This window comes from Canis lupus, chromosome 6, assembly GCF_048164855.1.
Source record: "Canis lupus baileyi chromosome 6, mCanLup2.hap1, whole genome shotgun sequence".
In the NCBI taxonomy this organism is placed as follows: Eukaryota; Metazoa; Chordata; class Mammalia; order Carnivora; family Canidae; genus Canis; species Canis lupus.
The window spans coordinates 2770251-2782696 of NC_132843.1; the positions used below are offsets into that span (position 1 = coordinate 2770251).

Here is a 12446-nt window from a genome sequence, read left to right on the forward strand (position 1 = left end):
CCCATATCAAGCATTTCTTTAGATCAGTAGATCTTCAAACTTCTTTATGTATCCTTTTCAGTAAAAAAACTCTAAGCACTCACAAACAAGTAGGATTATTATTTATAAATTGTATGTAATTATTACTATATTACTATGTCACATAACTTATTAAATATATGCAAAAATAAAAACCAAAGACAGGTGAGATTTAAATAAAAAATATCAAGTATTACCTCCCTGCATCGTAATGATTCACCTATTCACTTAACCTTGAGAACACCTGATTCAGGGAGTTCACTTTCATCTACAGATAGATAGTGTATTTATCTATTTTGATGATAATAATCATTGATAAGAGGAAAGCTTTTTGTTTGTGAATATTTTACAAAATACTTTCACAGTAAAATCTTATTTTATCCTCACATGTGCGTCTTATAACTAGAGCAGCATTAACCCCATTTTAGAGTTATAGCAATTGAAACCCAGGGAACCTTAGCATCTTCCCAAACCACACAGCCAGTAGCTGTAATATTATTAGCAACAGTTACTGAATGCTTATTATTTGCCAGGCACTATTCCAAGCACTTGACAGGCATGAACTCTTGTAATCTTCATAACAACCAATGTTTCAACATCACAGCAAATTCATTCTTATTATTATTATCCCCAGTTTACAGATAAAACAGAATCACAGAGCAGTTAAGCATCTTGGGTAAGTTCATACATTTCCTATGTGCTAGAGCTGGGACTGAAGACCTGGCAGTCCGGCCCTGGAATTTGGGTTCTTTGGTACTTCATTATATCACCTTTTAGTAATTAACAGAGGCAAGACAACCCTCAAGTGTTCTGACAACACATCCTAGGATATTCATTTAATAAAAACACCCCAAAACAAAACAATGCCAAAAAATGCCTACATTAATCTGGAATCTAATCACTAACTGTATATAAATATAGGACACTTAAAAACAAATTCCATGATGTATCAAAAGTATGATCCATAAAAGAAATATTGATAAACTGAATTTCCTCAAACCTAAAAACTTTCTCTGTGAAAGACCGTTAATAGGATTTAAAACAAAAAACAAAACAAAACAAAACTACACACTAAAAAGAAAAAATATTTTCAAACCACATATCCTACACAAAGAACTCACATCTAAAATATATAAAGAACTCTAAAAACAATAGCTAATCCAATTAGAAAATAGGGAAAAGTAAGAGACATTTCACCAAAGAGGATACGCAGATAGCAAATAAGCACATAAAACGTTATTCAACATCACCAGCCTTTAGGGAAATGCCAGTTAAGACCATAATGAGATACCACTACATACCTCTGTTCTAACAGTGACAATATAAAAATCTGGCAAGAATATGGAAAAATTCAGTCTTCTATACATTGCTGGTACAACTGTAAAATGGTACAGCCACACTGGAAAACACTTTGGCAGTTTCTTTAAAAATTAAACATACATAGAAAGACCCAGCAATAGCATAGGACAATAATCCTAGAGAAATGAAAATTTATGGCCACATAAGCTATATACAAATGTTCATATTAGATTTATTTATAATAGCTAAAAACTAGAAACAACCAAAATGTCCTTCAATAGTGAATAATTTGCACAAAAACCTAAGTACATTCATACAAAGGACAAACTATTGATACACGCAGCAATTTGGATGGACCTCAAAAACACAATGTTGAGTGAAAAAGGCTAATCTCAAAAGCTCACATATTGTGTGATTCCATGTATGTAATATTCTTGAAAATGGCAAAATGATGGGGAAGAGAGTAATGGTTGCCAGAGGTTGGGAGTGATGGGCATGAGAGGGGTGGGTGTGACTATAAAGGGATGGCATGAGGGAGATCTTTGTGGCAATGAAATTGTGGTGGTAAGTTACATGGATCTACATATATGATAAAATGGCAGAACTGTGCACACACATTGTACCACTGTCCATTTTCTTCATATTGTACTGTTAGATATAACCATGGCGTGATACTGAGATAAGGGTATATAGCACCTCTGTACTATCTTGACAATTTCTGTGAATATATGATTACTTTAAAATTACAAAAAAAGAGAGAAATCATTGGCTATCTTGTCATTATTATTCATTTCATTTAGTTACTAATGAAAATAATTTTCTTGTTTAGAGGAATAGGAACACTAGAAATGACCCATTCCAGACATCAAATATTTTAGGCACCTAACAGAAATGAATGCACATGTCCACCAAAGGATATGTACAAGCATGTTCATAGCAGCTATATTCATAAGAGTCTCAAACCAGAAATAAGTGAAATGCTTATCATCTGGGAAATGAATAAACTGTAGCATATTCATAGAGCGGAATACAAAAAGGAGGAGGAGACAGTAGAAGAGAAGAAGGAGCAGTGATTTCGTCTTGCTCTATATATTAAAACTCCAGTTATATTTTTTATAATGGGACCTGATTATTTATTCATTCATTCATTCACTCATTCATTCATTCATTCATTTTTAAAGATTTTATTTATGTATGCATGAGAGACACACAGAGAAAGAGGCAGAGACACAGGCAGAGGGAGAAGCAGGCTCCATGCAGAAGCCCGATGTGGGACTCAATCCCGGGACTCAAGGACCACGCCCTGGGCCGAAGGCAGGCGCTAAACCGCTGAGCCACCCAGGGATCCCCTGATTATTTCTTTATTTAATGCTAAACTAGTACCATTTTTTAAAAGATTATTTATTTATTTGTTTGTTTGTTTGTTTATTTGAGAGAGAGAGCCTGCAAGTGGGGGGAGTGGCAAAGGGAGAGAGAGGGAGAATCCTCAAGCAGACTCTGTGCTGAGCACAGAGCCCAACACAGGACTCAATCCCAGGACCCTGAGATCATAACCTAAACTGAAACCAAGAGTTGGACACTTGACCGACTGAGCCACCCAGATTCCCCTGTGGGGCCTGATTTAGCATCTTTGATCAAAATTTAACCCTTACCCTTCATTCTCATAAAGAATTAAAACTATGTATGATGCTCTGTATTGAAGAGTTGGCAGTATTACATTAAAAACACTAAAAACAATTTGTTTTCAGATGAATTATAATGCTGTAGGATATAACTGTTTTTATAAAAGGCTAACAAGTTACCTAACTAGCAAGTTATACAACTTCTCTATAAAGCTGTATACTCAGTTATACAAGATTTGTCTATAAAATCTGGAAAATGTTACCAAATTAATAGGTATTTAAAGAATACAAACCACTTTTAAACCTCATTTTTCTTACTGTGTTGAGCAACATTTACCAGGGAGTGGAAAATATGTGAATGATCATTGAAATTCACTTGCTGGTGTCCCCTTTGTCCTTCCCTGCATCTTCTCCTCCAGTAGCCAGTAGGAAGTGTCCAAGTCCTACCAAGGTCAGGGGTGAGGCTCTATTTTACATAAGCTAGAAAATCTAAGTCTATTTCTGTCTTCATTACTACAAACTTTAAGGCTCGGGAAAATTATTATCTGTGGAACTCAAGTTACCCATTTGCTAGATGAGGACACTGACGAGTCCCTTCTGGCCATATGCATTACTACTATGGTTTGCTTCACCGCCCTCCTTCAGCAGTTCCCCAAGTTCTGGGACTTGCCATTCCCTCCAGTGTAAGCAGTTTAATTTACTTTGTTAGCTCAGCTGTATCTGCAATTTGTATGCACTATTCACTGAAATAGATTCTTGTCCTCTGGGCCTCTACTAGGAGGATTTAAGGCAGTCTATATGATTAATAGCAACTTCCTGGTACAGAGAGAGGAGGTGGCAAAACTTTTGCCTCTGAAACCATATTTTGACCCTCTGCATGCCTGGTTTTGCTGCTTTCTCACATCTATTCACCTTTGTATTTCTTATCTACTCAGATTTTGCATGCTGTAAAAAATGAACTCCTGCATTCTTTCTGAATTGTGCTAGACTTTAACTTGGGGTTTATATTTACTTTGTTACTTTGTTATACCACTTTCTTCCAGAATCCAGAGTAACATGATACACAACCTGCTGTGCTCACATTTGGTGACCTGATAGCCTAAGTGACATTCATTTTTTTCTGTTAAGCCAATCAATCTATTATTTAATCATAGAATCTGGCACAAAGTAGGAGCTCAGAAATATTTATTTAACTATTGAATGATAATGGCTATGATTTGAGCATTTCCAAGTAACACTTAAACTCTAAAAATCCCTTCTGAAGATAAAAATCTTAATCAGTTACTCTAAAATTAAGAGACTGATAAAATGGATAATCTGGAGCATTTGATGGGTCATATCATGTGATCATCACTACATTAAGAGACATGAATGAAAAGAGGGAGCAAAATGAACACGCAAACCTGAAATCTATAATAGTAATTCTGGACGCTCACACACTCTTAGAAGGCATTATTAGAGGCAATGAAAATATAACTGAGGAATTACATATATAATGAAATCATAAATATGGAAATGTAGCCTTGCTCTAAGAAGGAATATAATAAACTGAGACTTTTTAAGTATACCTTTGCTTTAGAGGTAAGAAATCACTCACAGTTTATGAAATTAAAAGCCTTTGCCAAGCTCTTCATGATATAAAATAAATCATGTCAGATCACCCTTAGGTACTTCCATGCAAATCTTCCCTCTGTAAGGACAGGGTATTGGACTTAACTGAGGGTATAGGCTCAGAGTATCCCAAGATGGAAAAGGCAAGACAAAAAGGGCTGATGGAGACAACCACAGAATTGGACTGAGGGTAGTAAAGACTGAGGATCTGAAAACTGAGAGTCACTGTAGGTCTGGGTCAGGAAGTAGATCAAAAGTTAAGGTGATCAGACTCCAAGGACCAAGAGACCAGGCGGGGAAACAACAAATAACGAGGAACCAAGCACACATTCTGCACAGGTAGAGATGACAGCACTAGGCGGAAAACTCAACTCTACCAAAGATGTCCTGGGACAGGAACTTCCTGCCAATAGCAAGTCTGAGGTTAATGTCTAAAATTCAATAACAGAATCTCACTTGGTACTTCTATCCTAACTGGGAGACAAGCACAGACCATTAGAGTATGGTACTTACACAAACTCAGTACCTGCATGAGTGGACATGAGCAATGTGGTGGACTAGAAGTTTCCTACCATTTCTCCCCTATAGACCACCAATTTTGATGATTGGCCATGGATGAGAGTACCTTTGTGGGAGTCCAGAAGTCCAGTAGAGAAGTTACGGCACACTACTAGAGCCAAAAGTTCAATAATAGACACATCAAAGAGAGTAAAAACAGCTTCATTTTATCCATGTCATCCCTCTGCCAAGGTGGCAGAACTCAGTACCAAGAGAGATGCCCCTCAGGCCATGATTTCTCTCACTAGAGAAAGTGAAAGCATGTAAGTAAGCATTTAGACTTCCCCCAAGTAGCCCTCTTCTTTCTTGCCCCAAAATACTGAGGTGCATGGCTGAGGGGTTAGAAGAGGTGGGGAGCACAGCAACCAGGGCCCAGAAAGCATCAAGAGATGTGGAGCCTCCTAACTGCCACATGGACTCCGCCAGAAAGCCCACCCATGAACTACTTGCCTACAGACCCACGAACACTACAGACATCTTGCCTACAGACCCACGAACACCCCATTACTCCATGGCTCACCCTCTGTGGCCAGGTCCTTTCATGTGCTCCACTGGATAGTGAGTGTGAGCCTTTGCAGATGGGTAGCTAGCATACATAGAAAGCCAGCCCAACTCTGTGAGACTGGGAGAAGGTACACAAATTTGAGCATTTCAGGGTAACATACTAGGGAAAACAAATGAGAGTCTCTTAGTATCTGGCCTGGCTTTTCAGGATTGAGAGAAGGTATTCAATCTTAAGAATCCTCTCCCTGAAAAAACCAAACAAGCAAACAAACAAACAAGAAGTGAAGCACAGGCACATATGTTAAAAGGTCTGAGAAAGCCTCAGAATCCCTAGCTGAGCTGCCTGATGAAGGTATTTATCTCCAGAAGCAATCCAATAAAGACTGGAGGCAGTAACTCCTTCAAATGTGAAGAGAGCAACATAAGACTTCAAGGAACACAAAATCAAGAAAACATGATGTCATCGAAGCAAGTCAATAATTTTCTAGTTATCAATCCTAAAGACAAAGAATTCAAAATAATTGTTCTAAAGAAGCTCAGTGAGTTTCAAGAGAACAGAGACAGACAATTCAACAAAATCAGGAAAATTCATGAACAAAATGAGAGTTTCAACAGAGAGATAGAAATCATAAAAAAATAACCAAACAGAAATTCTGGAGCTAAAGATCATGTTGGGGGATGCCTGGGTGGCTCAGTCGTTGAGCATCTGCCTTTGGCTCAGGTTGTGATCCTGGGGTCCTGGGATTGAGTCCAGCATCAGGCTCCCCATAGGGAGCCTGCTTCTCCCTCTCTCTCTGCCTATGTCTCTGCCTCTCTCTCTCTGTGTATCTCATGAATAAAGAAAAAACACAATATGTGAAATGAAAAATGCAGAGAGGACATCAACACCAGATTTGATCAAGTAGAATAAAAAAATCTAAGAACTCAAAAATATGAAATTTGAAAGTATCCAGAGTAGATGAGCAGAGAAAAGCATTCTCCAGGATATATCATATGCTAGGTCACAAAAAATGTCTTAACAAATTTAAAAAGATTGAAATCTTATTATCTTTTCTGACCACAATGGTATAGAACTGGAAATTAATAGCAGGAAAAAAGCTGGAAAACTAACAAATAATGTGGAAACTAAAAAACATACTTCTGAACTACCAATGGGTCAAAGAAGAAATCAAAAGGGAAATTGAAAATATCTTGAAACAAATGAAAATGGAAACAGAACATACCAGACTTATGGGATGTGGCAAAAGCAGTTTTAAGAGGGACTTTTACAGGGGGATCCCTGGGTGGCTCAGTGGTTTAGCGCCTGCCTTCGGCCCATGGCGTAATCCTGGAGTCCCGGGACTGAGTCCCGCATCGGGCTCCCTGCATGGAGCCTGCTTCTCCCTCTGCCTGTGTCTTTGCCCCTCTCTCTCTGTGTCTCTCATGAATAAATAAAAAAAAATCTTTTTTTTTTAAAGAGGGATTTTTATAGCAATAAACACCTATATTAAGAAAAAAGAAAAAACTCGAAAAAATGACCTAACTTCAGTTCAAGGAACTAGAAAAAGAACAAACTATGCCTAAAGTTAGCAGAAGGAAAGAACAAAGATCAAAGCAGAAATAAATAAAATAGAGACTAGTAATATGAGAGGAAAGATCAACGAAACTAACTGGTTTTTTGAAAAAATTAACAAAATTGACAAACCTGTAGCTGGACTAAGAAAGAGGAGAGATGACTCAAATAAATAAAATCAGAAATGAAAGAGGAGACATTACAACTGATACTTCAAAACCACAAAGGATCATAAAGGGCTACTATGAACAATTATAAGCCAACAAATTAGCCTGGGAGAAATGGATAGATTCCTAGACACATATTAACCTATCAAGACTGAATTATGAAGAAATACAAAATCTGAAAAGACTAATAATGAATCAGGAGATTGAATCACTAATAAAAAAATTTCCCAATAAAGAAAATCCCAGGACTAGATGGCTTCATTGGTGAATTCTACCAAACATTTAAGGAATAATTAATACTAATCCCTCTCAAAAGCTTCCAAAAAATTGAAGATGAGAAAATACTTCCAAATGCATTTTATGAGGCCAACATTATCCTCCCACCAGAGCCAGGCAAGGACGCTATGAGAAAAGGAAATAACAGGCCAATATCCCTGATGAATATACCTGTAAAAATTCTTAACAAAATACTAGTAAACCAAATTTAACAGCATTTTAAAAGGATCATATACCATGATCAAGTGGAATTTATCCCTGGGAGGCAGAGATGGTTCAATATACACAAATCAATAAACGTGATGCACCACATTAACTAAATGAAGAATAAAATTATAGGATCATGGCAATAGATACAGAAAAAAAGAATCTCACAAAATTCAACATACTTTCATGATAAAAACTCTCAACAAACTAGGTACAGAAGGAATGTAGCTCAACACAATAAAGACACATATGCTCAAAGGTAGGAAGTTGAAGGCTCTTCCTCTGAAATCAGGAACAAGATAAGGATGCCCATTCTTGTCACTTTTATTCAACATAGTACTGGAGGTCTCAGCTAGAGCAATTAAGCAAGAAAAAGAGATAGAAAGCAGCCAAAATGGAAAAGAAGTAAAACTATCTGCACATGACATGATCTTGTATATAGAAAACCCTAAAAACTCCACCAAAAAAACTGTTAGAACTAATCAATAAGTTCAGTAAAATTGCAGGATATGAAAGCAACATATAGAAATCAGTTGCATTTCTATACACTAAAAATGAACTATCTGAAAGAGAAATTAAGATAGCAACCCCATTTGTAAAAAGCATTAGGAACAATGAAATATTTAGGAAAAAATTTAACCAAGGAGGTTAAAGATTAATACACTGAAAACTACAGGACACTGATGAATGAAACTGAAGACAGAATCAATAAATGGAAAGATAGCATTTGTCTTTGGATTGAAAGAATCAATATTGTTAAAATGTCCATACCACGCAGTGATCTACACAGTCAATGCAATCTCCACCAAAGTTCCAATGGAATTTTTCACAGAAATAGAAAAAAAAAATCCTAAAACTCAGATGGAACCACAAAAGAGCCAAAGCAATCTTGATTAAAAAAAACAACAAAGTGGGCAGCCAGGGTGGCTCAGCGGTTTAGCAGCGCCTTCAGCCCAGGACGTGATCCTGGAGACCCGGGATCAAGACCCACGTCAGGCTCCCTGCATGGAGCCTGCTTCTCCCTTTGCCTGTGCCTCTGCCTCTCTCTCTCTCTCTCTCTCTCTCTGTCTGTCTGTGTGTGTGTCTCTCATGAATAAATAGATAAAATCTTAAAAACAACAACAACAACAACAACAAAGCGTGAAGCATCACACACTTGATTTCAAACTACATTACAAAGTTAATTAAAACAGTATAGTACTGGCATAAAAATAGATACATAGATCAAAGAAACAGAATAGAGGGCCCAGAAATAAATTCATACTTATGTAATCAACTAATCTTTTACAGTAAGGCAAAGAACACGAAGTGAAGAAAAATAGTCTCTTCAATAAGTAATCTTGGGAAAACATAATCCCCATGAAAAAAAATGAAATTGGACTATTATATATACTATTCATAAAAGCTAATTCAAAATGGATTAAAGACTTAAACATAAAACCAGAAAATATAAAACACATAAGCAAAAACAGGTAAAAATCTCTGACATTGGTTTTGACATGATTTTTTGGATATGATACCAAAATAAACAAGTAGGACTACATCAAACTAAAAAGTTCTGCACAGGGATCCCTGGGTGGCACAGCGGTTTAGCACCTGCCTTTGGCCCAGGGCACGATCCTGGAGACCCGTTGGGCTCCCGGTGCATGGAGCCTGCTTCTCCCTCTGCCTATGTCTCTGCCTCTCTCTCTCTCTGTGTGTGACTATCATAATAAATAAAAATTTAAAAAAAATTTAAAAAGAGATAAGTGATCCCTTGGCAGGCTTCTAAATCTTTAAAAAATAAAAATAAAAATAAAAGTTCTGCACACACACAAAAAGTTCTGCACAGTAAAGAAAACAACAAAGTGAAAAGGTAATAATGGGATATTTTCAAACTATGTATCTGTTAAGCAGTTAATACCTAAAATATTTAAGTAACTCATACAGCCCAGTTGCCCCCAAAAATCTGATTTTAAAATGAGCAAAGTACCTGAATAGACATTTTTCCAGAGAAGAGAGACAAATGGCCAACAAGTACATGAAAACATACTTGGTCACTAATCATCAGGGAAATGCAAATCAGTATCACAATGAGGTACTACCTCATACTTGCTAGGATAGCTATTATCAAAATGACAGGAGATGACAATCATTAGGAAAGATGTAGAGAAAAGGAAACCTTTGTACACTGTTCATGAGATTGTAAGTTGGTATAACTATTATGAAAAACAGTATGAAGATTCCTAAAAAAACAAAAATAGAACTACCATATGATCCTACAATCCCACTTCTGGGCATACATTCAAAGGAAATGAAATCAGTATCTCGATATCTGCAATATAATATTCATTGCAGCATTATTCAAAATAGTCAAGATACAGAAACATTCTAAACATCTAGTGATATGTGATAGGATAAAAAAAAACATGTGATATATATATATGATATATATATACACAATATATGTATGTACATATGCATCTATATACACATACATGCATGTGTAAGTGAATATATACACATATGTGTGTGTGCACGTGTTGGTGTGTGAAATGGAATATTACTCGATATAAAAATGAAAGAAATCCCGCCACTTAAGACAACATGGATAAACCTGGAGGACACTATACTAAGTGGGTTAAGCCAGACAGACAAAAGACAAATACTGTATTCTCATTTAATTTAAAGAAAAAAAAGTTAAATGTGTAGAAACAGAGTAGAATGGTGGTTCCCAGGGACTGGGGATGGGAAAAATGAGATGTTGGCTAAAGGACACAAACTTTCAGTTATAAGACAAATAAGTAAGTTCTGGGAATCTAATGTACAGTATGGTGACTATAGACAATAAGACTATTACATATTTAAAATGTGCTAATACAGTAAGTCCTAAGCATTCTCACTATACTACAACAGCAAACCCTCAGTGCCTGCATTATCCAATGATGTGTATAATTACAAGACTCAGAGGCACAACTACCATGAATACCACTTTAAGGCCATACTTTTCCATAAATTAGAATTCCTAAATCATTTTTTTTTTTTGCACCAACTTCAGTTTCTGTGTTTTTCTGATATAATTACCTGAATTGCTGGTCTAGTTTTTCAGCCACAAGATCCTGTCTCTCCTTTTCTTTCTTCTCTTTCAATAATCTTGTTTTATCTCTCATTTTATCTTTTTTCTCTTCAATTGTTTCTTCTTTCAACTGCATCTCAGTAAAATACCCACTTTCTTCTGATGCTAAAAGTTCACGTAGCCTGAAAGAATTACAAAAAAATTAAAACTGTCATGCCACCTAGACCATTTTTCTAATTGGTTTTTATTTATTTGATTACCAAAGCACATGCTTAATCATAAATTTTGTAAGGAAAATCTCATTGCAGTCTTCTATAAAACAAGACTAGTCCTCATTTAAAGCAATAGAGAATGACATGTGCCATATTTTATTTGATCTTGTACAAATTAGATCTATAACATACATCTTCAACAAAAGAACACAAACAAATTTTCATTAAAGTAACAGTACTAAATACATTCTTTTGCTTCCTATCAAATGTGGGTTATCACAAGTGAAAATCCAACAAGCAGTAGCTATTAATTTGGTAAAGCTATGAATATCTCAGCCATGATCTATAAAATTACTATAAAAATTCACTTGATTTTTGGTCAATCTCCCATTTGGGTTTTGGGAATGTTTTATAGTCCAAAGCACTAGGTTTGTGAATCTTACTTATTTCGTCTTTCTTCAGTGTTGATAATAAAACCTTGCATGGCATCCTTGATTCTTGCTTTCACAAGACTGTCCACAAACTTGCGATCATTGTGCTGGTCCCAGTCAACTTTCAAGCGATCTCGCTCCTTTGACTTAATGGAAGCCAAAATAGCATGATGTTTCTGATGGCTGTGTTGGATTCTTCCCAGATGTTGCTCAGCCCCTTGAACTTTGGGAGGCTTGGCTCTCTGAAAACAAATACTTATCACTTAAAATTGATCCAAAATCGATAGCATACTTTCAATTAATCATTACCTCCACCAACACTAAATCAAATTGGATGTATGAAAGTAATACATTCTGCTACAACTGCAAAGAGCTTAAGTGACTAAGGTTTAACATGTTTGAGTCTTTGAGCCTATACATAAGATGTCATCAAATCAATCTCAAATATTTCTTAAGTGCCATTTGAATAAAAGTTCACGGAGTTATAAAGTTAAAATTTTGAACAGGGCTCTAGATTATCTAGACAAACTCAAACATGAAGTGATTTGTCCAAGGTGCTTCAAATAGGGTGAACCTGGATAGAGCAAGAATTAGAGGTCTTCTAATTCCTGACCTTCATCTCGCCCCCCCCCCCCCCCCCACTATCCCACATTGTTTCTCAGGGATAGACAACATAGCGTCAAAATACTTTTCAACTAGAGGAGGCTACTATCTCTAACTATGTAGGATATATATCACAACTCATATAATGAGTTGTGACAATAAAAAGACCTTCTACTAAGAAGGAAGGGAGGGAGGGAAGGGGAAAAAAGGAAAAGGAAAATGGGGGAAAAACTGATAGTAAAGCTTTCTTATTTCTCTTGTGCTCAGTTTAATGCAAGAATAGTGCTCCTGACATTTTGGGGTAACTTGAATTTCTACATTTCTCTTTACA

General features: G+C 36.3%; 1 protein-coding gene across 1 annotated transcript in view; it reads right to left on the reverse strand.

Moving 5' to 3' along the window:
• The window catches only part of CFAP53 (cilia and flagella associated protein 53), a 36340-nt gene that overhangs the window by 20593 nt on the left and 3301 nt on the right, over window positions 1-12446 (reverse strand). The window contains exons 2-3 of the mRNA XM_072828623.1: window positions 11525-11754; window positions 10878-11051 (exon numbers count right to left, since the gene is read on the reverse strand). Of these exons, the coding sequence (XP_072684724.1) occupies window positions 10878-11051; window positions 11525-11754 (404 nt within the window). The remainder of the gene's footprint in view (window positions 1-10877; window positions 11052-11524; window positions 11755-12446) is intronic.